The sequence below is a fragment of the Pinus tabuliformis genome, chromosome Q (assembly GCF_031772625.1).
Source record: "Pinus tabuliformis cultivar Carrire ecotype Pingquan chromosome Q, CPIR1, whole genome shotgun sequence".
In the NCBI taxonomy this organism is placed as follows: domain Eukaryota; kingdom Viridiplantae; phylum Streptophyta; class Pinopsida; order Pinales; family Pinaceae; genus Pinus; species Pinus tabuliformis.
In genome coordinates, this window is record NC_142296.1 from 276,923,331 (window position 1) to 276,949,101 (window position 25,771).

At 36.8% G+C, this 25,771-nt stretch overlaps 1 protein-coding gene across 1 annotated transcript in view; it reads right to left on the reverse strand.

Annotated features, from left to right (window-relative positions):
• Positions 1-25,771, reverse strand: part of LOC149219297 (ADP-ribosylation factor 1-like) — a 245,672-nt gene that overhangs the window by 158,379 nt on the left and 61,522 nt on the right. The window contains exon 2 of the mRNA XM_089384312.1: positions 8,742-8,832. Coding sequence (XP_089240438.1) covers positions 8,742-8,832 — 91 coding nt within the window. The remainder of the gene's footprint in view (positions 1-8,741; positions 8,833-25,771) is intronic.

The window sequence follows — 25,771 nt, forward strand, 5'->3', positions numbered from 1 at the left end:
ATGTATATATATATATATATATGTATAGATATGTATATACATATATGTATATATATGTATGTATATATATGTATGTATATATATATGTATATGTATATATATTAAGAATCTCTTGTAATATATTGTGGTAGCAGTGATTTAGCTAGTGGCCATTATGATAACAGTGACCTTACTTTATGATGTCTCGTTCTTGCCAAACATAAAAGCAGTGATGTTGTTCTTATGAGTCATGATGTATAACAGTTATGATGACAGTGCTCTTATGATGACCATAACCCTAATGGATGACATGGCAGTAACTCAAATGGACTTGGCTGTGACCTTGATAGAAGTGTCATGTCTAGGACTTTAATAGCACTAAGATAGCAGTGCCTTTGATAACAGTGATCTTCTATAGGGGTCTTTCTTTGAGACATTTGAATCTTTGATAGTGTTCTTTTACAGTACATATGACAGTCTTGCTTATGATACAGTGACGGCAATCTTGTTTATGATACAGTGATGACATATTGCTTATGATATAGTAAAACAGTCTTGCTCATGATACAATGATCTATATGTATGGCACTGCCTCTATGATAGAGCCTCTATAGCAGTTTTTGTGTAAACAGTGAAAGTAACCCTTAATATGTTAGTAGCTTGGATGTGTAACTGTAATCTTCATGACAATGACCTTATTGATAGTATGACAGCAGTAATAGTCATAGTATGGCCCGGACAGTATCTTTGATATATACCCTAGATAACTGTATGTGACAGAAATCTACATGGAAAAGACCACTAGTGTATCAGTGACTTAGTATGCAAGATACAGTGATATGCTCTTGTGAGAAATGATTACAGTACTCTTACTCCATTAAGAATGATCACAGTGAACAGTGCTACTTATGATGGCACTCTTGACAGTGACGTGATAGCAGCTTTCTCTCTCTAGGTCTTATTTCGCTCAGTTCACAAACAAAGTTGTGAACTGTGTTGGGTTGGCCCTGGGAGGCCTGATGTAATTGATGAATCTTGTTATGAATGTACTTTGTATCTCAGCTGAACAATTGATGAATATCTAATAGAAGAAGACTTTGAATGGGTTTTCCCCCTTGTGGGGTTTTTCCCTGGTCTCTGACCAAAAGCTCAGTGTCCCTTTTATGCATGTTTTTCTTTTGTTGTTCCTTTATGTTCTGCTACAATATTGATGTTATTGTTCTTTCTACATAATTGCTAATAATGTTAAGATGTTATGGGGTGAATGCAACATGTAAATGATGAAGAAATTTGTAACTGCAATTATCTAAAGCAAAGAACAATCTAGCCCTAGGAAAATTAACAATGGTTGCCCTTGGAAAAATGGTGGTACAACACACCCTTCCATACTTCATCAAAAATGTCACCATTTATGGCACTTTATGAACATCATCCTCCATCCATCACATCACCTTGAAAGGGCTATAAAGGCTCAAGCAGTAGAGGACCATATACAACACCAACAAGAGGTTCTCAAACTATTGAAAGACAACTTAGTTATGGCACAAAATAGGATGAAACAAGCAGATGAACATTGCAGTGAAAGGGAATTTGAAGTGGGGGATTGGGTATTTGTGAGACTACAACCATATAAACAGATACCTCTCAAGCAACAAAAGGACAATAAATTAGCTTTGAGGTATTATGGCCCCTATAAGGTGTTGCAAAGGATTGGACGTGTGGCTTACAGATTGGTGTTGCCTTCATCTTCATGTGTACATCTAGTCTTACATGTTTCTTGCTTAAATAAGGTAATTGATGACAAGATCCCAATCCAAACTATTCTACCAGATATTAATGAAGAAGGGAAAACAATACTAGAACAAGAAACAATTATGAAAACAAGGACGAAGCCACTGAGAAACCGAACAATTACTGAGTACCTCATCAAATGTAAAGACCTACCGTTGGAAGAAGCAACATGGGAAGATGATTTGTTCACGCAGAAACACCCACAAATAGTCAATTGTTGAGGACACACTTCTTTGAAGAGGAGGGGTATGTTAACCCCCATGTTAACCCAAAAACCCATTATTAAGCCCTATATATTGTGTGATTACATTTCTATTGTTATATTGTTATGTAGGCTAGAACCCCTCATGGTCCCATTTTATTATAATTGTACCCTTTCTCTCCTATATATACACTAAGGAGATCTAGTCTTAGGATCATCAAATATTGTCTTGTACATTGTATTCTTGTAAAATGACATTCCCCTTAGAATAGGACTGTAATTAATGCTTTCTTATCATTTTAAGGCACACAGACCATAACACAGTTAAACTATACCACTCACTTTCTCTGAAACTTGCATGAGGGATAAGGGAGACGTGTGCTAGTGTCACTTGGCCACCTCTGCACATGCATCCTCACTCCTCTAGTGCGACTTGGGTCAACGAATAGTTCACATGGGTAAGGACATTTGTCTTTTCCAATGGCTCATTTCACCTAGCATGTGTCACCAAAGCAATTATAAAAGAAGGGATGAAGGCTCATCCAAAGGGAGGATTTTCCTAGCAAAGCAAAACAAGATCCCAGCTACATCATTTCTTCATTCTCTTCTCTCTCGTTTCTAATAGGTCTCTCATCTAGCAAAGGAGTTAATTAGCAGAGGGGTTTTGTGTTTGGTCTCTTTGGTGCAACCAGCTCTTTGATTAATACAAAATAAAGATATCTTATGCTCAATTCTCAGCTTTTATGTCTTGTCAAAATCTGATTTTTACTCGCAGACCTGTAGTGTTATTTTTGTCTTGTGATTTGACTCACGTGAAATCATTTCTAGGCGCCTCTTCTTCATAATCATTTCCATTTCTAGCAGTTTTGTTATAAAATGAAAATTCTGCCAATTGATTTCTTTAAGATTCATTTTCTTTGACAGTTTTAGTAGCTGTCATGAGACTGTTTACATTGTTGTTTCATTGTGTTTTGAGTTTGCAGATTGGAAGGATGGCAAACAGAAAATTAGGGACACCCCCCTTTGACTGGCATGTACTAGTCCAAAATGAGAGGAGAGTAGCGATTAGTGAAGGCAGATTTCTTCTAAGTTTGCAGGCTTGTTGACCACTATAGTGTACCCAAAGATTGTTGATGACTCCATGCCCAAGGATGTATCAAAAGCTTCATGTAACATCTGAGATCATCATATCATTTTAACTTTTCAACTCTACTTCTTCTTCTCATCGTCTTCTATTATACCCAGATTCCACAAGCCCTACAGGGATGATGTAAAGTGATGCTAGTATGATGAGTTTGATTCATGTAACAAGCCTTTATAACTTGGGACCTTGTTATCAAGTGAGTTTACTCTGAGAGGTTTTTTTCACTTGGTTAATTATTATATCCTTACGGGAACTTAATAATTAATTGAGTTTTTTCCTCCAAGCATAACACCAAAGCTGGATTACGTCTTGAAGGCAAGGCCTTGGGTGAGTCCTAGTGTTTAGAGTTATTTTATATTACCATACTAGATCACTTGTAAAATTTCGTGGAATTTGGTTAGGTCTAGGGGTATTTTTTTTATTTTTAAAATTTCCCGTTGGGTGGAAATTTGAATAAAATCTGAATGTAATATGTAATAAGTGATGTCTAGAGAAGTTGTATGGGGTATGTGTGCTCAAAATTACACCTCTCACCCTCAACTTTCTACTATAACACACTTTGAGGGGTAAAAAATAAGTTATAGACCCTCAAAACCCATTTTTCCTAAGTTTTGTGGAAAATGTGGCAATAAATTAGCCCAACAATTAAATAAATTGGAGAAAATAAATATCCACACATGCTAAATGATGTGGAAATGAAGTGGAAAATCATCAAGGAGTTGAAGCCAAGTTATAAACTGATGTGGACCAAGAATCAAAGAGAAACATGTGACAAAAAAGGGAAATCAAATTTCCTTGAGGGGACCACGAGTTTCACAAAAGCAAATCACATTTTTTTAGGAGGACAAGTCAAGTTAAGGAGGTGACTCACCCATTGGTGGGCTTTGACTTGGAGTTCCACAAGAGATGAGTGGAGAGTGGTCTCCTACCACTCCACTCTCACATACACATGTCCTCTCCACCTCAACGAGTTCTCCTCCTCAAGGATTGCATGGGCCTCTCTAGAGGAAATCGAATGGCCACTTGGGAAATTCAAATTTGCATGTAGAGGCATTGGGATTGTCACCATTTTCCTTGGGATTGGCTCCCAAACTTTTATATAATAGAGCCATGGGCTCTCCCTATGTATTCATGTTATGAGCTATTGGGGCTTGAGAAAACTCTATAATTTTGTACTTGCAATTTGCTAATATAATCAAAGACTTTGGGGCAATTTTGGTGGTGTTCTCTTGGCAATTTGAGGTGATATATTTGCATACTGTTATTGTTATTATTGTATTTCTTATGCTTTTGAACTCTATTAGCTTCTAATGCCATTGGTTGGATTGATGTGTGTAGAGCTATCTTGCACATGTTATTGATTTAGAAGTAGCATTCTAAGAGTGAGCTTGCCAAGTTATTTTTGGAGAAATATTTGGTTTATCTCAATCCATTGTGTTGTTCTAATCCATTAGGAAAGCTAATATTTGCTTCAACTGTGTAGGGAAGAACTATGGTTGTTTTTGTGTGCAGGAATCCATTTGGGCATGAGAGAAGTCTCCCATAGATCAACTCATTCCTGGATGCGAGGTTGCTCAAAACTCACCAATTCTTCCTTCAAATTTGTCATCTAAAGAAGAAGCAAGAGGGGAGTTTCTTTCCAATATCTACTTGAATCATCATTTCATTCAATTATATGGTTCTTTGATTTAGAAATTTTCAAAGTTACATTTGCTATTTAAGAGCATTTTTCAAACTAGGCAAGTGATGGGGTTCACTCCCACCACTTGATTTGGTTTCTTGTACATTATTTTGTATCATATTTGTTTGTTTTATATGCTCTCTCTCTACAGTAATTGTCTCTTTGTTTTGCAACCCATAGTTGGAACTTTTGGCAACAAGAGCCTTGAGGATAAATCATTGAACTCTAACTAGTTTTCTTGCAGAACCTCTCAAGTATCCAAGATTCATTCTAAGGAGGTTGTGGACACTAGAAGGAGCTACAAAGAAGGATAGGTCGTGGGGCTTTCTGGAGATTGTAATTTTCAGATTTTAGAAAGACTTCTTTGGCCCTTGAGGTTGCTATTGTTTGGAGGGATATTTTAGCTATTTCTAGCTCTCAATCTTGTACAAATTCCCTTCAATCTTTTGGTAAGCCCTCTAAGAGGTTTTAACCAATGTTGCACGAAGCGAGGACGAAATGGGGACGTTTTTTGGAAGCGGGGACATGGAAGCATCATGTTCCAAAAATCTAGGAAGCGAAGCGTCTGCTATATATATATATATATATATATATATATATATATATATATATATATATATCTTTTATTTTATTTTTTTTGCATCTATATTCAAAACTTGTGTCTGCTATATTTATATTTTTTTTGCTATATATATATATATATATATAATTTTTTTTTTTTGCATTTTTTTTATAATTTTTTTCGAAAGCTTGAAGCGTCGTCTGAAACGCGGTTCGGAAAAACCGAAATGCGGTTCGAAAAAACCGAAACACATTTCAGGCACACACTTCCTGAAATTTCCAGGAAGCGTGTTTATCAACCCAAAACGCGTTTCAGACAACGCTTCCCCCACGCATCCATACGGATCGCGGATCGGAGTTTTGATCTGCAGGGGGGGACGTTTCCTGCAACACTGGTTTTAACTACATTGTAACATCATAATAAAAGATCTATTTTTCTTGTGGGAGCTTGGGTTTTACCCAAGGCATCCTTTCTCTTTATTTAGAAAGAGCATTTTGTGTGGGTGGATTAATTTTGCATCTCATCTTTTTTAGCTTTCCTTTTTAGCTCATTTTGCATGATTTACGTAAGGAAAAGAGTGTGTGACCCTGCAGTTATGAAGGTGGCTTGTCCCCTTGTAGGAACGAAGGCACATGCTGGCTAGTAAGACTCGGGGGAAGGGTATCGTTAACGAAATCATCGTGTCCTCAGCCCCTCTTTCTTACAGTCACCCCAATTTTTACCCTTTGGCAAGAGTTCAAGAGGAAGATCTATCACCTAGAGTAGGCATTTAGCATAAAATTAACCAAGATAATTGCATCTAACCTTAGTTAAGTGCATTTCATGTTAATACACTTTACTTTTCAAGCTATTTTACTTGCAATCTATTTATATATACTTGTCATGATGAAAATGTTTTGAATTGGTTGTTATGTAATATCTCATTTGGGCAAGTACCATCTCTTTCATTTTGCAAGTGAAGTTTTAGCTTATTTTCATTTTGCAAGTTATTTTATATTGCTTCTTTGCATGCTTTAGAATTGTGAATGATTATACTTTGAAAGCATTTCTTTGAGCAATTTTAATCTTGCAAGTGATATTATTTTTTTCTAACATCTATCTATTTTGATTGATAGGATTACTTATGTTTCATTTCATTTTAGAGCAAGTGTTATTTATTTTGAAGCAATATTGAAGGCATTGATCTTATATGTGTGTATCTTTGATTTATGTGTTGATGGTTATTGAAGTATATTTTTATATTGCTCATCATATTTGCTCATAATCTCAAGTAATCCAAATTAACTTTGACATCTCCTAGAAACCTCACATCACTTTTAACTTAGCTTACCATTTAGGGACCACCCCCCTTTAGCTTGCCTAGGAGAGAGTTGGGAATAGATGATAGCCCCATCTCTTGATTTTTCCACCAACCGCACTTTGTGGGGTTAAGGGCTTTTCTCACTAACTTAGGTGTGTGTGCAAGGCGGAAACAACAAAGCTGAAATTTTAATAATTTTGTATCACTTACCAAGGTATAGTTTCAAGTGCAAACACATCCAAGCTTGAGTAATTTTCCCAGTGTTCCACGGGGACGCGTCCCCCAGGGTGGGGGACACTCCCCCATGCTCCAGGAACGGGGAAACGTTTCCCCCACGTCCCCTTTTTGGGGAAACTTCAGGGGGGCATTTTTTTGGCGGAAAAACGCAACTCCTTTGCAGGGGGCAGGGGTGACGTCAGGGGGATGCAAGGGGGGCACCGAAGGGATGCAAGGGAAACGCCGGGGGGACCATATTTTTGTCTAATAATTTTTATAAAACATTAAAACTTTAAAAAAAATACAAATTTAAATATATGAAAAAAAAATTAAAAAAAATGAAACTATATTAAAACTTAAAACTTGTTAAAACTTAATTTTTTTAAATAAATAAATAAATTATATTATATTAAAATTTAAAACTTAAAAAATAAAATAAAAACAATAACAAAAATAAAAATACTTAAAGTATATTAAAACTTAAGACTTAGTATTTATTAATATTATTTAGTATTTTTTGAGAAATTTACTAGTATTTCATTGCTTAGTGCTTTCTATGTTTACTTTTAGTTTAGTATTTTATGGCTATTTTAGACTTCAACATAATGTCAATGTCATTGTCATATGATGAATTTACTTTTTATCGTTTTTGAAAATTTGATGTGCATTGCAAAATTTCAATTGTCAAATGATGATTTATTAATTTCATTTAGATGCGCCTTGCATCATGCCAGATGATGAATTTAGAAGGAACTTTGCATAATGTCAAATGATGGATTCAATTTAGTAATTTACTTTTAGATTTACAATGCAGAAATGTCAAATGATAATAGTCTAATATGTTATTATGATCATATTTAGTCTTTAGATGTACATTTCATAATTATTAAGATTTTCTATTTAGTTATTGACATATTTTTGGGATTTTATTTTTTTATTTTTATATATTACATTTTTTAATAGTTTACAATTTTATAATTTTTATGACTATGACGTCCCCTCGTTTCCCCGAAAAATCCCTAAAATTTGGGGTTGCTTATATACGTCCCCCTTGTGCGTATCCTCGCTCTCACGTTTCCCCGTCCCGGAAACTCGGTGGAACATTGAATTTTACTAGCTAACTTCTTGAGCTTCTTGGCACTTTTAACTTGATTACATGTCCAAAAATGCATGAGGGGCATGAACAAGACCTTAGACCTCCTTTTCTATGAATTATATAGTGTTTTCTTATCTACAAAGGCCTTAAGATCCTCCTTTGCGGTCTACACAGGAGTTATTCATCAGGGTGATCTCAGGATTGACAACAAATTTCTAGGATCATTTTGTTCAACTTTTAATTCCATTTGACTGCTCCCCATTTTAACAAATTGATGAGTCCTAAACTTACAGAAAAAATAACTGATGAGTCAGCAATCACATACTGTATTTTCAATGGCTTGGACTGTACTTAAATTCTGGCTAATTATAACTAGTCAATATGGGAAGAAGAATTCTGATCAAGAAATGTCTACATAGAATATTGTAATGGGACCTTAGTATATGTAATACAAACAGTGGGTTTAAGTACAAAATATGATATTAGCTTAGAAAATAAGGCATTACAATATGGACCCACTGGGGCACTATACTACATGAGCGTTGTTATGTTCTAAGAGATACTTCGTGTGAATGGACTGGTCTATGCTCCAAAAGCTCGAGATCATACATTTGAAAATCTACGCAGAAGTGTATAGAATCCACACTATACCAGCTAGCATGGAAGCTTAAACTTGCTTTGAAAAGTGAACAAACCAAACAAGAAATCACAGAAAGTGAAGAATTCCATAATCATTTCAGAGATCAGCATCCAAATAAGAAAAAGCCTACCAATGGTAGGGACTGTAGATAATACTTCTCCAATGTGTAGCTTGTACAATATGGTTGTCTTGCCAGCTGCATCCAATCCAAGCATCACAACCTACGAAGGACAAAATACAAAGTTAAGATAAAACAGAAGCAGCAACGTCAGAACAATGGATAAGACAATGACAATAAAAAACTTAATTAGAAAACAAGAAACAAGACACTACAATCAGAGAAGCAGATGAAGCAAAGCACAGAATAAAATATGCAACATGAAATAAGTCACTAATAATTTACATATAACACAGATAAAGCAGACAAAGCAATAGAGATACGCTCAATCATAATTTCCATATGGTTGAAGACTCATAAAACATATTTGTCTACTTCTTTACTTTAATTTCAATGAATTATATCCATGGAGTTATTTCTGATTTCCTTCTTTTACAACATATTACCTTGACGTTTGCTCAATTTTCAAAATTGGTAAAGGTTGGTGCCTAGAGTTTGGCATCAAAGCTTAGATTAAGAAGCTAAGGATCAGTGGGTGTAAACTGTAAAGTGGGCTGTCGTCTTCCATTTTTATTAGAAAATATTGCACGTGGAAGTTCAAAAGTTTTTATTTGGAATCCATGATTTCCTAGTGTAAACTGTAAAGTGGGCTGTCGTCTTCCATTTTTATTAGAAAATATTGCATGTAGAAGTTCAAAAGCTTTTATTTGGAGTCCATGATTTCCTAGTTTTTGAACATAGATCCATCTTGGACAATATGCCCTAAAAGTGGTTCTGAAAACACTAGTGCTCTAGGAGAGCTAGGGAGGCATAGCCTTTGTTGATCCAAGCCTAGAGGGCTTTCCTCAATCAAAATCTGGACCTGAAGAAGGAATGCCAAAGTATGTGTAGCCAATGGTGATCTCAACCTTCAACCCCTGGAAGCAGAAATTGTAATTTGAGAGCATTCTTCGTCCTACTGAAGATCACTACCTTGGTTTTCCCAAGGTTGACTGTCAACTAACAAAGATTGCAAAATCTAGCTATGGAATCAATGTAACCCTTCCGAGGTGGAGTGCAAGAGGATTACATAATCAACAATAAAAAAGAATGGAGATCAAACTCTAGGGAAGAAGGCACCCACTTCTTGGTTGTGTATGCTCCTAGAGAAAATTCTTCAAATCAACAATGTAAATCCCAAACAGCATAGGGGAAACAGCATATGGCATCCTTGTTTCATCCCAATGGTACTCCTGATGAAGTTTGAAACTTTGTGAGTTGTTCAGAGTTTGCCAAGCACGTACCCGTAGAGACAAATGATAGCTAGGGTAATGACCTTTGAGGTGCCATTGTCTCTAAGTCTCTAGAACAAGGCCCCACTCGGGACTATTAACCATGTACATGTCAACAATCTAGGAAGCAGATTATACACCAATGGAACAAAAATTTTGTGTCAATATCATCATTGAAATCCAAATTTTACTTTTGTAATGTATAAATGATTCTAGTATGAATATTAAGCCATGTAACAACACCTAGGTAAGCCTATGATTCTTCTCAAAGGGTTTCACTCTAGGGAGTTTTCTAACCTCACCAAATTATCTGTGTTTGTAAACATGGATAATTGGCAGAGTATTTCTCCCAGATATACCCCAAAGTTAGGGTGGAGCTCATTGACGAGGTCTTAGGTGAGTCCTAGTGTTATCGAATCTATGTATTTTTCTCATACTACATCATGTGTCTTGTCGCGGAATTTGGTTGAGCATTAAGAGTCTGTGTCTATATGTATTTTCCCCTTCTAAGGGTTGAGTTGTAATATCATGATGTAAAAGTGTGTTTAGAAATATTTTTGGTGAATCGTTCCTCATAATTAGAACACCATTACCAAAATATTTCTTAGATACACTTAGAGGGTGGAAAATTATTTAATCCCCTCTTGAACCTTTTAAATTTTAATTTATGGCAAAAATAAAAATTAAAATAGCCAGAAATTATTGCAAAAAATAAAATGAAGGGAAAATTGACTACTCTCCAGGTGGAAAATTCATCAAAAAATATTTGAGACTATTTTCAAAGGAAAATAATTCAAGTCAAAAATTAAATGCCTCATTTCCAAGGCAGAAGGACCCAGTCTAGAAATTCGTTGGACCCAGAAGATTATTTTCTCCAACAAATCGAATTTTTGGGCCAAGCAAATAATTATTTTGCACAAGTAACGAAAATTCTATTTTTTGGAGGTCCTCCATGGTCCAGAAGTCAAAGTTTGACCCCTCCAGCACAGTGAACAAGGAAGGTCAAAATTTTTTGGAGATTTGTGCCAACGAATCAAGGGATCGAATTTTTTCTTCCAGGATCAAGCCATGGATCGATGCAACTAGCCATTATTTCCACTTGGAGGGGTTATTCCCTCTCATTTTTCTATATAAGGAAGCTCTCAAGCTCCTCATTGTATCTTGATCTCACTAGATTGATTTTTTTTGTATTGAGCTAAGCTCTGCTGGAATTTCTGCATTAATAAAAAGTATTTGGGGTTTCAATTCAAGGTGTCTCTCGCTTAATGATTCATGGTATGTGTTGAATGGGTTTAATGCTCTAATTTTATGCTTTAACTAAAGATTATTGTTTCATAGCCAATGGTTGGACTATCTATTAACACATGTATTTTGCTTTAGGTTTTGTGTAATATCCCAAATTAATTTTACAACAGATAATAGATGCATGAACTAAGCTATGGCAAATAATTTTTTCTACATAGCCACCAATCAATAAAACACAAGAAATAGGATGAATAACTGAGCCATTTTATTAATGTGGAGAACTGAGTACATTAGATAATAGGAAAGATAGAACCTACAAGCAAGGCAAGATCCTAGGTGAATATGATGGTACACAAATGTTAGAAATGGCTCTACTACCAAATCTGCGTCCACCCGAAAAAATTGTTGATGCCGCTAGAAAGCAACTATTAGTTTAGCCCTCCAAACTACTCCAAAAATTCTGAAAAATTAGCCACATGCACTACTCCAACAGCTCAACAAAACCCAAAAATATCTTGCGAACCCAAGTGGTGGAAATGGTCCCAGAATAAACTACGTCCTCCTCTAACAATTTATGTCGCTGACTATTGAATGGAACTAGGAATTCTGCCCTCCGGAGTGGTCAGAAATTTATGAAAAATTAGTCCTAGCCTCCTCTCATAAAACCCACAAAAACCCCAGAAAGCTTATGGCCAAATTCCAACATGCCCAACAAGCCCAAAAATTGTGAATTCCTTAGCTCATTTGCTTTGCGTCCCACAAGGAAGATTCTGTTGAAAAATCAGAAAGGCAGAAAGACTTTCTCTTGTTGACAATTACTTGTGATTTCCTAGAGTTTTTATTATCTTTCTTATGTTCTTCTTTTATCTTAGTTCATCAAGCAATTACCAAAACCAAAAACACGAAGATCAAGGACACCAGATGTAGGCGCACAACTAGGGTGAAACCCCTATATAGGGGAAAACCCAATCAAGAACTCTTCCTTCAGTAATTCAAATTAGATAGACCAAGACCCTAGACCAACAGACCTTCCTCCTCCACCAAGTCAGCCCTTAAACTGTTCTTCCAACCTTCAAAGATCAACTGCAACGATATTGCATCAACCCTGCTTCAATACTGCATCAAGGACAGATTTTCACCCCTACTACATCAGAACTTCAGCCCAGCTTCAAGACTACATTTTGGCCCTCCAGCAGCTTCAGTTCCTTTGCACATGTGAGACAAGAGAGGGAGAATTTTGACTTCCTTAGCAAAATAACGACCTCCTTCTCCTTCGCTAGCCCTTTCCTTCTTCCTTCTTGAATTTCGCACTTTTACTGCTTCCAACTACTGCAATTCAAACTTGTGTGTGATGATCTTCCAAATGAGTCGAGTTGTTCCAATATATAGTGAGTTGGTGAGGTCAAATTCCCCTGTTGAGACCGACTTGTCCTTCCTTGAAGCCAACTTGGTGGAGGGGGTCTAAATGACTTATTTTACAATAAAATAAATTTCTTCTATGACAAATAAATCCCAAGAAGGGTCTTTTACAATATGACATGGAAAAGGACACTTGACATAAACCCTAGAAGCCTTCAATGGAGGCTTTGACCTAAAACCAATTGACCCAAGCATGAAACTCATACTTTAATAAGTCAATTTTATTTAATAATAAAATTTCTTTTTCTTTCTTTTGATAAATATATTCAAATACAATTATGAAGACCGACACTAGTTACATTTTTCAACACTCCCTCTTAACTAGGGAGGTATTCATAATTACCTATATCTATAGAGGTACATGGAAGATCTCAAAATGAACTACAAAGAGTTCAGCACACTCAGTGCTACGGACTAGATTCCTGATCAGGGTAATCTATCTGGGTAGGACTAAGATGGACTCAAGCTTTTAGCCACTTCTAGGTACCATCAGGCTTACTTGCTAACCATCAACCCAGGGATCTAGGTGCGTATCCAAGGTCAGAGCTCCAAGACCAACGCCACCCTCTCTCTTTGGGATCTAAACATCAACACATAGGTCGGCCCGATGTCCTCCCAAGCATTCACCATTAGATACTTCATCTCTCCCTAATAAACTAGATATATCCATTTTTCCAAGCATGCTTCCCAAGTGTTCGTCCTTCTTTACGGAGATATTTACCTGTTCAAACACAACCCCAATCAGTAATAAACTTTCAAATACATATACAAGTAAACACAAACCTTCAGGGTCCTCAATCGTCCTGATGCCACTTATATCAAGTTATTCATATGCAACTAGTCAAAAGTTTTTCTTCTTTCATTTCTTCAACAACATCAAGACATCCTCAATACATTGTAGTACATTCATTCTTCGATTTCTTCTTCAAGGTATCCATCATGATTATCATAATATGCCCTCCCTCTTAACTAGAGGGATGTACCCTTTCTTCTATCTAGGCTCCCTCTCAACTTAGGGAGATCAACTACTTCCTCCTTCTATAACATCGAAAAACCTCTCACGACTTCATTCCTTCATATGGCATCAAGGTTATCTTCATCATCATCATTCATATAACTTCCTTCATCGAACATCTTCATCATCTTGAAGATTATGTACCTACAAAACTTTAATAGCAAGTACAACCAAATACAAATCGAAACATGAAGCTATATCAAAATCATGTCAATACAATGGAAGCATTCAAACTTTTAGACATCAAATACCTAAACCTAGTTAGGTTCATAATCAGCGAGAGATACATACTCAACTTCTTGCTAGGGTTTTGTCATAAACCCTAGAATATATCAGCAACTCAGTCAAGATATTAGTCTCATTATACCTAGGACCTCACTATTATTTGTAGAGATATATGACAGATTATACTATGATTTATTGCAAACCCTAGATTCCCTCTTCGAGACACAAAGCCTTAGATATCAACAATTCAATCAAATTCATTCATAGTACTATCTATGATTTCAACAATATTCTTTTACATGACAGAGTTTTACTAGGGTTTGTTGCAAACCCTAGACTTTTATCACAAAAGCTAAATTATATCAAAAACAATATCATCATCTCCTAGAATATCAATCTTCTACTAGGGCTTTATTACAAGCCCTAGAATTCACAAACTATGAGCATCAACAATTAGGTCAACATACTCGCATATGCATGTCTAGAATACATTTCACATCAATATCTACTAGGTAAATCCAAGACACAAATATCGATACATTGAAGTTTAGATATACAGCAAGTTCATTTAGACTAGGGTTTCGATCATACAGACGAATATACACCTAGGGTTTCATTCCTAGGATCTCATTTAATATGAGGGTCTTGCTTACAAACCCTAATTTACCAAACCCTAAAGAACTGGGGTTTCAATACATAACATAGACATTAACAACAAACCCTAAAGGACTAGGGTTTCCATCATAACAATATCAAAACCCTAAATATAAAATGAATAGGCTTTCTAGATTTCATCAACAACCCTAAGTGGACTAGGGTTCCATAATCAATATTGACACACCCTTAGGTTAGGGTTTCACAGTGAACCTTTTTAGGGTTCCACAAGAATGATAGTATAATGAGAGTAGATTCAATCTAATGATTAATCACCCTAACAAGAATTTTTACAATTCAAAACCCTAGGCATTACGATGTCAATAACGTACAACAAATTTAAAAAGAATGAAGAGAACTTTATAACAAAGCTTACAGTCTAAGACATACCTTGAGTTGTTTCTTAACAAACCTTGTAGGACATTAATTTTGAAGGACTTCCTTTGCAACAGAACTTCTCTAATGCTTCAAGTCTATCCTTTAAAGTTTCCTCCATAGCCTTTGAGCATTCAGCAAGCTTTACTAAACAAGGAAAATATAAAGAGAAAGGTTATTAACATATAATACAAACACATATTGATAAGAGAGGGAAACCAAACATAAAAGATAAGACAAGGAGTAAGATACTTACCTTTGGTAAAATGGTGAGGGCTCCCTCTTAATCCAATCTTGAGGGATGCCTACAACTTTATCAAAACAATTCAAAATTGTTCTAACAAGGCATGTTAGGCATACAAATTCAAAACCTAAAGAAAAACAATTCAAAACCTTAAAATAGAAGGATATGTGAGGGACAGGATTCCCTAAGAGTCCTAGGCAAATAGATCTTTGATCTCAGATTCTTCAATCTTCTTCTTCTTTGGTAGACCTTCATCAGCAACATTCACATATTCTCTTTCTCTCTTCTTATTCCTTGGATTCTCTAGACAATGACTTTTGTAGTGACCCATCTTGTGACAATTGTAACATTCGATCTTAGATACGTCAACTTTCTTCTTTGGTCCTTTGAACTTCTTGAAGGTTCCCTTCTTCTTGTTATGAGCATAATAGGTAATAGAGGTGTTTTCTTCTTCATCTTCCTTCTTGTTGTTTACTAATGATACTCTAACTTCTTCTTGACTGAATGCATTCCACATTTGTTCAAATGTTGGAGTATACTTCCAACTGTTGATGCAAAAGCACTCCAAGATTTCAGTAGACCTAGCAGCGCAGTGATCACGAGCTCTTTATCTGGTACAATTTCATCTATTGCTTGGAGTTCATCTATGATTCTAGATATCCTCATAAAGTAGGTTTCCACAATATCGTCTTTTGACATCTTAATAATTCTTAATTCATTCTTGAGGCTTTTTATTTGACCAATGTTCTTGATGGTGAATAGTTTGGAGAGAGCCTCGTAAATTTCTTGAGCAGAATCTATGTTGGATATGTATGGGATGAGGTTGTCCTTTACTCCATCCACTATTAAGCTCATGTCCACAATTTGGTTTCTATGAATTTTGATTTCTCTGCTCCATCTGTAGGCTTCTTGACTTTTCCTCAAACAAGATCCAAAACTTTATTCTTCTTGAGGATGAGATCTATCCTCTTTTTCCATGCCCTATAGTTGCAGGCTCCTTCTAGTTTGTTTTCTCCCTTCATTGAGTTAGACATAGTTCTTGTAGATAGTAGGCGTATCCCCTTATATGATCCCTTTAATGGCCTTCCTTCGATCACCTTTTCTTCAATAGATCTTCAGGTTGCCTTTTTCTTCCTTATTCACCTAAGCTTTGATACCATGTTGAAAAATCGGAAAGGCATAAATATTTTCTCGTTGATAAGTACTTGTGATCTCCTTGAGTAATTATTATGTTTCTTATGTTCTTCTTTTATCTTAGTTCATCAAGCAATTACCAAAACCAAAAACGCAAAGATCAAGGACACCAGATGCAATTGCGCAACCAGGGCAAAACCCCTATATAGGGGAAAACCCAATCAAGGACTCTTCCTTCAGTAATTCAAATTAGATAGACCAAGACCCTAGACCAACGGACCTTCCTCCTCCACCAAGTCGGCCCTTAAATTGTTCTTCCAACCTTTAAAGATCAACTACAACCATATTACATCAACCCTACTTCAATACTACATCAAGGACAGATTTTTGACCCTACTGCATCAGAATTTCAACCCTCCAGCAACTTCAGTTCCTTCACACGTGTGAGACAAGAGATGGATAATTTTGACTTCCTTAGCAAAATAACGACCTCTTCTCCTTCGCTAGCCCTTTTCTTCTTCCTTCTTGAATTTTGCACTTTTACTGCTTCCAACTACTGCAATTCGAACTTGTGTGTGATGATCTTCAAAATGAGTCAAGTTGTTCCAATATATAGTGAGTTGGTGAGGTCAAATTCCCCTGTTGAGACCGACTTGTCCTTCCTTGAGGCCGACTTGGTAGAGGAGGTCTAAATGACTTATTTTACAATAAAATAAATTGCTACTATGACAAATAAATCCCAAGAAGGGTCTTTTACAATATGACATGGACAAGGACACTTGACATAAACCCTAGAAGCCTTCAATGGAGGCATTGACCTAAAAACAATTGACCCAAGCATGAAACCCATGCTTTAATAAGTCAATTTTATTTAATAATAAAATTTCTTTTTCTTTCTTTTGATAAATATATTCAAATACAATTATGAAGACCAACACTAGTTACATTCTTCAACAGATACTGCTAAGAAATGAGTTGCAACCTCCCACCAACAGCTGAGAAATGGTCAAGCAAATAGCTCCTGTTGATAGGCAATTTTCCCGACAAGAAATGCTAGCTATGCCAGCTCCCCAAGCTACCACGAAATCACTGCTTCTCCAGCTCTGTGCACGCCCCACGAAAGCACAATTACGCCCTCCAAAAATCTCCACAACTCCGGCCTGCAAACTCCCAAATTTCACCGGCAAAATTCTGCAAGAATCTCCTGGACTAAAGTTTCTCTGTAAGCCCTTCTTCCAAGGAGTGCAAAATTTTTTCCTGTGCCAAGTCTGCTCAGAAAATGGATCGAATTACCCAACAATCACCTCCAGAAATAACGTTGGAATTGAGTAGATGAACTCCCCTAGAGTGGCACTCGAAGTCCACTGAAGATGGAGGTGAGATTCCTGCCCAGAAACCTCGTGTTGAACAACACAATGTTGACTTGGCTCAACAACTCAAGCAAACAATAGTATAATTTTTAGATTGACAAAAAGCACCCAAATGATGGCCCTCATCTCCTATTTATGCTTGTTGCCCTCTTCCTCTCCTCGTGGGCCCCATTCTCCACTAGTATGCCTTCCCTCTCCTTCCTTCTCTCTCCACAAGTGTGTTTTTCCTAAGGGAGTGCAAATTCCTTTTGTGTGTGGCCCCCACAATCCACCAAAATTCGATTTTCTCCTTCTCCTAAGTCAAAATACCAAAAATTGTTGCTAATTTCAAAATTGTCAAAAAGTGTAATATTTCCCAAGTGGCTTAGGAAAATTGGGGATATTACAGTTTGGGCTAGAGTAAACATATTGAAGCTTGTAGATATAGCAGGTATCTCTAGATCTCTACTCTATTTGTGTGAATCGAACCTCTATGAAGCTAATGATCTATCTGTTGAGTGTGTAGAGATCTCTCGGGTGATTCAGCCCTTGGGGAAAGCCTAAGTTCATGGAATTTGAGGTGATCACGCCTTGTTTGCACTTTGAGCTTATCTAATGATCTATTTTGCAGAGTTTGGGTTTGTACAATTAATTACAAATTATTTCTATCAATTATTCTCAAAATGTAATTGGGCTATAAAGATTTATTTGCTATCTAGAGCATAATTTTATTTGTGAATAATGTAAATTATTATAACCCTTGTATATTATTTTCTCATTTGTAAATAATAGTTTGGGGTTTTGATTTTAGAATTTTCTAGAACTTGTGGCTTGGCTTTACTTATTTGACTTCCAGGTGCCAAAGGATCAAATTTTCAAAGAGAAAATTAAGTGTGAGGATCCTAGCCCTCACCTAGCCTAGACGACTAGGGTTTGAGGGGGTTTTCAGCCTTAGGAGTCATCCAGCCTTAAGGAAGAAGTCTTTTGGGGTCTGGAAGCCCTAAGCTACAAGACCTAAGTGCCATTAGCCTCCAAGAGGAAGCCACTAGCGCTAGAGGCCTTGTTTGTTGTTGCCACTGGGGTTTTCTTGAGTAATTATCTTCTGGAGTGATTTTGCAGGTGGTTTCTTGGTGTTGGAGATCATTTTTGGGCTTAAGATTGACATTTCTTGCTTGAAAGAGATGACTGCAAGGGTTTGAAGGCCCTTGAGCCCTAGCCGCAGGGTTTTGAGGCCCTTAAGCCTTGGTCGCAGCCCTAAAAGGGCCATTTTACACTAGTCGCAAACCTAAATACGCCTTCTTGACTTAGCCGCAACCCTAAAAGGGCTTAAATTCATATTTTCAATTGATTATGGGCTAACAATTTGTTTTGTAGGCCTAAAGTGAATTTTGGCAAGGGTTTGTAAGGGTTTCTCATTGTATTTCTTGTGATTTTGTGGACTAATCTTGGTTTTGCAGGCTTACTATCCATTGAAGAAGGGTTTCAAGGGCTTAAATTCATTTGTTTCATCATCCAAGCCCTTGGAGCCGTAGCCGCTAACACAACGAGGGCTAAAAGCCCTAGCCATGAGGCCTAAAGCCTCTTTCCCACTAGGCTGCAAGCCTCATTGGGCTTCCTAGGCCTAGCCGCAGCCTTTGGAGGGCTAGATTCATCACATATAATTGTTTTGAGGCTGATCCATTTGTGTTGAAGGGTTTTTCTTAAAGGGTTACAAGGCCAAGACATCAAAACTCTAAGCCCTAGTCTTGTTAACTAGTCTTGTACAAGTCTGATTCATTAATTGCACGTGTTTTGGCTAACATTTTGTGGTTGCAGTGGTCCAAAAGGTTTGCTCCTTGTGTTTCAAGCTAATACTTTGTGAGTGTAGGCATTGAAGGAGTGATTTCTCTCTTGGGTGTCCCTAAACTTGGCATAGGCCTCTAAGGGTTTGCATCTCTTATCCCTCTCTTTTCACTGTTAAAATTGATATCAGATCTGAAGTATTAGTAACAGTCGTATAAGTGACATAAGTGGTGGCATATAATTATTAGGAAGAGGTCCTTAATCTAATCTAAATAACCTCAAGATCCTATGGGTAATTCACTAAATAACTTAAGGATAAATTCATCACTGTTTTACCTCATTTGTAATTGAAATATTGGATTGATATCATTGTAAAAGAGGTCTGATCAGATTTGAAGTGCGTGCCTAAAACTTAATTCTAATAGCCTTGTAGCCCTAAAAGTCCCTCCATATTTGTTTAAAGATTTGCCATTGGAATTGTGATTGTATTCAAGTATATTTTGGGACTGATATTATGCAATTTGTGGGCTGACCTATGTTGAAGAAAGTATAACTAGGTTCGGTCTTCATAATGACATGTAATTACCACTGATGTAAATGATGTAATAAAGAGAACAAATTATCTTTGTATGCCTTGCTGCATGGGTTTCATGAGCAAGAGGTTTATTTATTAGTGGCTCACATTGAAAGCCTTAGGATTTATTTTAAGTCAAAGAGTCAATGACATGTATGAAGAAGCTCTTCTTGAGCCTATGTTTAACGTATACAGGTCTATAGAAATGTCAAGAAGCCCTCCAAATGACAAGCACAATCCTCTTCATCATGTCGGCCTGCAAAAGGATCTAAATACACCCATGTCGGCTCACTTGAAATGAAACATCTCTTCGTTGGTTCATGTCAGCGAAATATGGAGGACAAACTACTATATATACCCAGCTAGGGTCTGCGCAAAAGAGGAGGAGTAGAACTCAGATCCTCTGAAATATCGGACAAGTACAGTGGCTCAAGAAATCTCAGATGAGTAAAGTATTCCAGTATTGCGGAGGGCGAAGGATCTCTGTGCTTTTCAGTGATATCTCAGCCTCCTCACAGCACTGTCTCGGCATACTAAAGACACAGCCATAGTCTCGGCATACATGTTATAAGAAAGATCTCAGTGACACTCATTGTCTCAGCATATATATTGTAGACGCATTCACAGTCTTGGTGATCACTGTCTCACAGTCTTGGTATATTTATGATGAAGTGGATCTCTGTGATCATACAGTGAAACACTTTGTCTCGGCACGCCTTCTAGACATAGTCATGATCCCAGTATAGTTGTAATCTGCAATCGTGGTCTTGGTGATGTTCTAATGAAGATCTCCATGGTGTAGCAATTATGCAACAATGATCCCAATGCAACAAGGTGCAGCAAAGATACAAATGATCTAGGTGGTACAATAGTGAGGGCCTCGGTATAGCAGCAATGATGACTTCAAACTTCAGTGGCAATGATGATGATCTCAGCAATGACAAAGAAGAAGATTGGTGTCTTGGTCTTCGAGTGGCTAAATAGGTCAAGGGTCATGGTCTTGGTATTCGTCAATTGGAATCTCTATAAGAAGAATTTTGTGTGGGTTTTCCTCTCAAGGAGTGAAAGGTTTTGGCCCTGGCAGAAGGCCAATATCTTGTGTCCTTGTCTCTTTTGTTTTGGTAACTATTTGATGAAGTATGAAAACACACTCTAATAAAAACAAGAGAAGATTTGCTAATAGGAAAAGGTTAAAATGCCTCACAAATAGTTATCATGGCAAGAAGAATCTCATTAACTTAATTTGCCCTAGATTCTTCAACATGGTATCAGAGCTAAAGTGTTGAAGCCAAAGGAAGGGCAGCAAAGAAACATTCAAGGATCAAACAGGTTGAAGGATATCAAAGAAAAAGGATCAAGATCTACATTGAAGGATCAAGCCCTAGATCAAAGAAGCAATTTACAACAGCAAGAACTCTTGTCTCCACAATGATCAACAAAAGGCCACCGAGACTCTCATCAAGATGTCTACAAAGCAAGGTAACTCAAAGGACCTCAAAATCGAAGATCACATCATCTTGGAACAGGTTGAAACCCTAGAAGCAACCCTGATCTACACTACAAAAGAGGGCAAAGCATATTGAAGGCAAGAAGGCATTGTCATCTTCAAGGTTATAAAAACAAGCAAGGATCATCTCCTTTCCCTAGAAGAAGAACATCCGAGGAAGCAGCAAATCATCCTCATCAAAAGGAGCAACCTTTTTTATTGAGGAAAGGCTCTCTCATTTGAAAGAAGATCATCCAAGAAGAAGCCGTAATACATCTTCTTCAACCATCATCAAAGTGATGAAGTGCAAGAGTTCATCTTCACTTGTCAAGTAAGTATCTTTCATTCTATAATCAAGTTTGGTTAAATGACTTCGTGTTTGCAAGGAGATCTATAAATCGGTTGGGTCATCGAAATTCCTTGCATAAGAAAGGAGGATAGATATAGTCCCCGGAAGAGAAGTCATTGATGTCTATGGAAAAGTCTCTAAAGGCCAACATTGTTTGAATGCATGGAAGAGGATCAAGGGACTCATAGGATTCTTACAAAAAGGTCCTCTCATCCCTATGTAGCAAGAAAGGAGACATAAAAGAGACATATGAAATGCTAGAAGATATACTTTCTGAAATACAGTGAAGAAGGCCATATCACTTAGACCTGATTGAATGTTAGGTCCCTATACTACTAGTGTAACCCCTTATTGTTATTAGTGCAACCCCCTTATTGTATTATTGTGCCCATATAGTCCCCATGTTGTTATTATTATGCCCCATAGAAGCCCACTATTGTTATTGTTGTGCCCCTACAATATTATTGTTATGTAGGCTCTGATTGTATTGGGACCCCTTAGACTCCTATATATAAAAAGGAGGTCTTGTCATTTGTATCATCGAAGAATTGTTCATTTGTGTAATGTAAAGGAGGTTGCCCCTTCGAAGAGGCTTATTTTTAAGACGTTTATCTATATTTTCTATCTGTTTGTGAACTAGTTTCATAACATTTGGTATCAGAGCTTTGGATTCTATGGTTTCGCTGCTCCAAAATAGTCATCATGGCATTTTCGATATAACTTTTTCTCTACAAAGTTTCAGAAGCTAAAAAAAAAAACCCATTTGCGCCGAAATCGTTATGAACCTCGAGTCTGAATTTCAGATCTTGTCTCACTATATTTTCGGAGATATGATCTAAGGAAGTTAGGATTTTTGCAAGCTCCAGAATTCCATCGCAAACAGGTCATCGTGGCATTTTCGCTATAAAAAAATTTTTACGAAGGTTCAGACTCTAAAATTAAGACCCATTTGAGCCGAAATCTTGATGAAGCTCAAGTCTGAACTTCAAATCTTGTTTCGCTATATTTTCAGAGATATGGTCCAAGAAATTTAGGGTTTTTGTAGGCTCCCGAATTACATCCCAAACAGGTGACCTGAGGAAAATCATCATAACTTTCTCTCTGAGCATCAGATTGAAATTTCGTAAGAAGTTACAGAAAGATAACGACCTGTAGTCTTTTGTGTATCAGTTTCAGGTCCTAAGGTCAAAACAGTGACACGTGGAACTTCGTACAAGTTCGCTCTACTAAACCAGTCTATAATCAGGTCACCGTGGGAGATATGGCATAACTCTTCCTTGGAGAATCCAATCTTGATCAAACTTGCGAGGTTGGAAAGATGACTAAGAGGGCTACCGCAGGACGCACTTTCAGACCTTGGAGATCCGAAATTACAAAGAAACAACATATTCAATATCGAGCTCCTACAAAGTGAAAAAAGGTGTGTAGTTTTCTTTTTAATTTTGCATAAATTTGGTTGAAAAATTAGTTTGAAGAATTCAAAGGGCATAGTGAAGCATTATTATCATTAATGATGCCCCGAAAAAAGAAAATGGAAACACCTAGTAAGCAACCTGAAAGCTCTAGCATGACTCACGAAGAAGAATAAGAAATGTAGCATGATATATCAAAATTATGAGACCAAGTGCAATAAATTCACTCTCACAAAAAGTAACAGAAACTAAGATGGATGGTTTAAAGAAAGGCATGGAAGCTAAGATGGATGGTATAGAAAAAAAACTTAAAGGCAACATGCAAGATTTGAAGATAGATTTGACAAAGTTGCAAAAAAAATGCTTACTAATGGCGAAAGGGTAGTAAAAGAAACTCATGATGAGAACAAAAGAAATGTTAATCATGATTTCATAGACTCTAATGTTGGATTGAAGACCCACCATTCCAACGATTGATGTGAGGAAATTTGATGGCAAGGATCCCGTAACATGGATACTACAAATGGAGCAATATTTCGATCTCCATAATGTGCAAAACACACAAAATTGCAACTTTAAATTTGGAACCAAATCAGTTTGTATGGTATCGATGGCTTTGCTCTCGTAAACAAATTGTCACTTGGGCAATTTTAAAGGAAGAAATGATAGAACATTATGAGGATACAAAAAGCAACACATTTTTTAGCCAATTGATAAATCTCAAACAAAAAGGTTCAATGATGGAGCACATTGAGGACTTCCAAAAATTGAACATAAGGGTAAAAGATATTCCAGAGGAGCATAGGATTGATATGTTCATAGGGACTTTAAAGGATAACATCCAACATGAGGTTCGCCCTTGGGAACCTGATTCATTGGTGAAGGCATTCAGGTTGGCAAGAAAAATGGAAAGCAAAATTATGGCAACAAGGAAGCCTACCACTCACAACTATAAAGATGGAAGTGTTGTTGCTCCTAACCCTTCACCACCTACAAGGTTGACACCACATCAATTGGAAGAAAAAAGAGCAAAATGGATTTGTTACAATTGTGATAGGAAATACGCTAAAGGTCATAAGTGTGCTGAGAATAAATTAATTTACATAGATGGGAAAGAGGAGCAAGAAAAGGAACAAGAAACGTCAAAAGAAGAGGATATACACTAGGAACCAATCCTAGAGAAAGAAGAAATGAATCTGACCATATCTTGTAATGCATTGACAGGAATTACCACTCCTCAAACTCTCAAGATAGAAGGGCATATCAAGAAGAAAAAGGTAATAATGTTGATTGATTCGGGTAGTACCCATAATTTTATTCATTGTAAGATAGCCAAGGAATTGAATTGCTTCCTATATCCAGCACCAGAGTGTCAAGTAATGGTTGCAAATGGAGGAACCATAAATTGCTCTGGAAAGTGACATAATATCAAGCTATCCATGGGAGAATATGTCTTGAATAGTCCAATGCTTTCCATTCCAATGGGTGGTGCAGATGTTGTACTAGGAGTCCAATGGCTACAATCTGGAAAGGAAGTTGAATTAAGCGGTATCGCAGGGAAACTGGGAAAGATAAGCAGCTCTAATAGTATGACAAAGCTTCTAAAGAAATAACAACGAGGCGTAATTGCACAATTATGTTCACTAGAGGTTCCCACATCAAAATCATTTATTTCTCCAGATCTCCAAAACGTTTTGGACAATCATTCCAAGGTATTTGAGACTCCCAAAGGCCTCCCACCTATTCATGATCATGATCATGCTATTCATTTGATTCCAAGAAGTGTTCCCCCAAACATTAGGCCTTACAAATATCCATATGCCCAAAAGAGTGAAATTGAACATATGGTTGTAGAAATGCTAGAGGTTGGTATAATTCAACCTAGTCAAAGTTCTTTCTCTGTTCCAGTGGTATTGGTACACAAGAAGGATGGATCATGGCGCATGTGTCCGGATTATAGAGAACTCAACAAGCTTACTATTAAAGATAAATTTCCATTCCTGTCATTGATGAATTATTGGATGAATTACATGGAGCAATTTACTTCACCAAGTTGGATCTTTGTTCAGAATACATCAAATCAGAATGAAAACTGAATACATTCAAAAAACAACATTTAGAACTCATGATGGTCATTGTGAATTTTTGGTCATGCCTTTTGGCCTTACCAATGCACCTTCTACATTTCAAGGTTTGATGAATTCCATTTTCAAACCCACCCTTAGAAAATTTGTGTTAGTATTTTTTGATGATATACTAATCTACAGCAAGTCTTGGAAGGATCATGTTCAATATGTTGACAAGGTGCTCAAACTATTGGAGGATAAATAATTATATGCAAAAAGCTCCAAATGTTTCTTTGGAGTACAAGAGGTGGAATATTTGGGTACTCAGTTAGCTCATAGCTCATCTTATCATCCTCAATCTGATGGGCAAACTGAGATAGTGAACAAATGTTTGGAAGGATATCTTCGTTGCTTTGTATATGATAAACAGACACAATGGGTC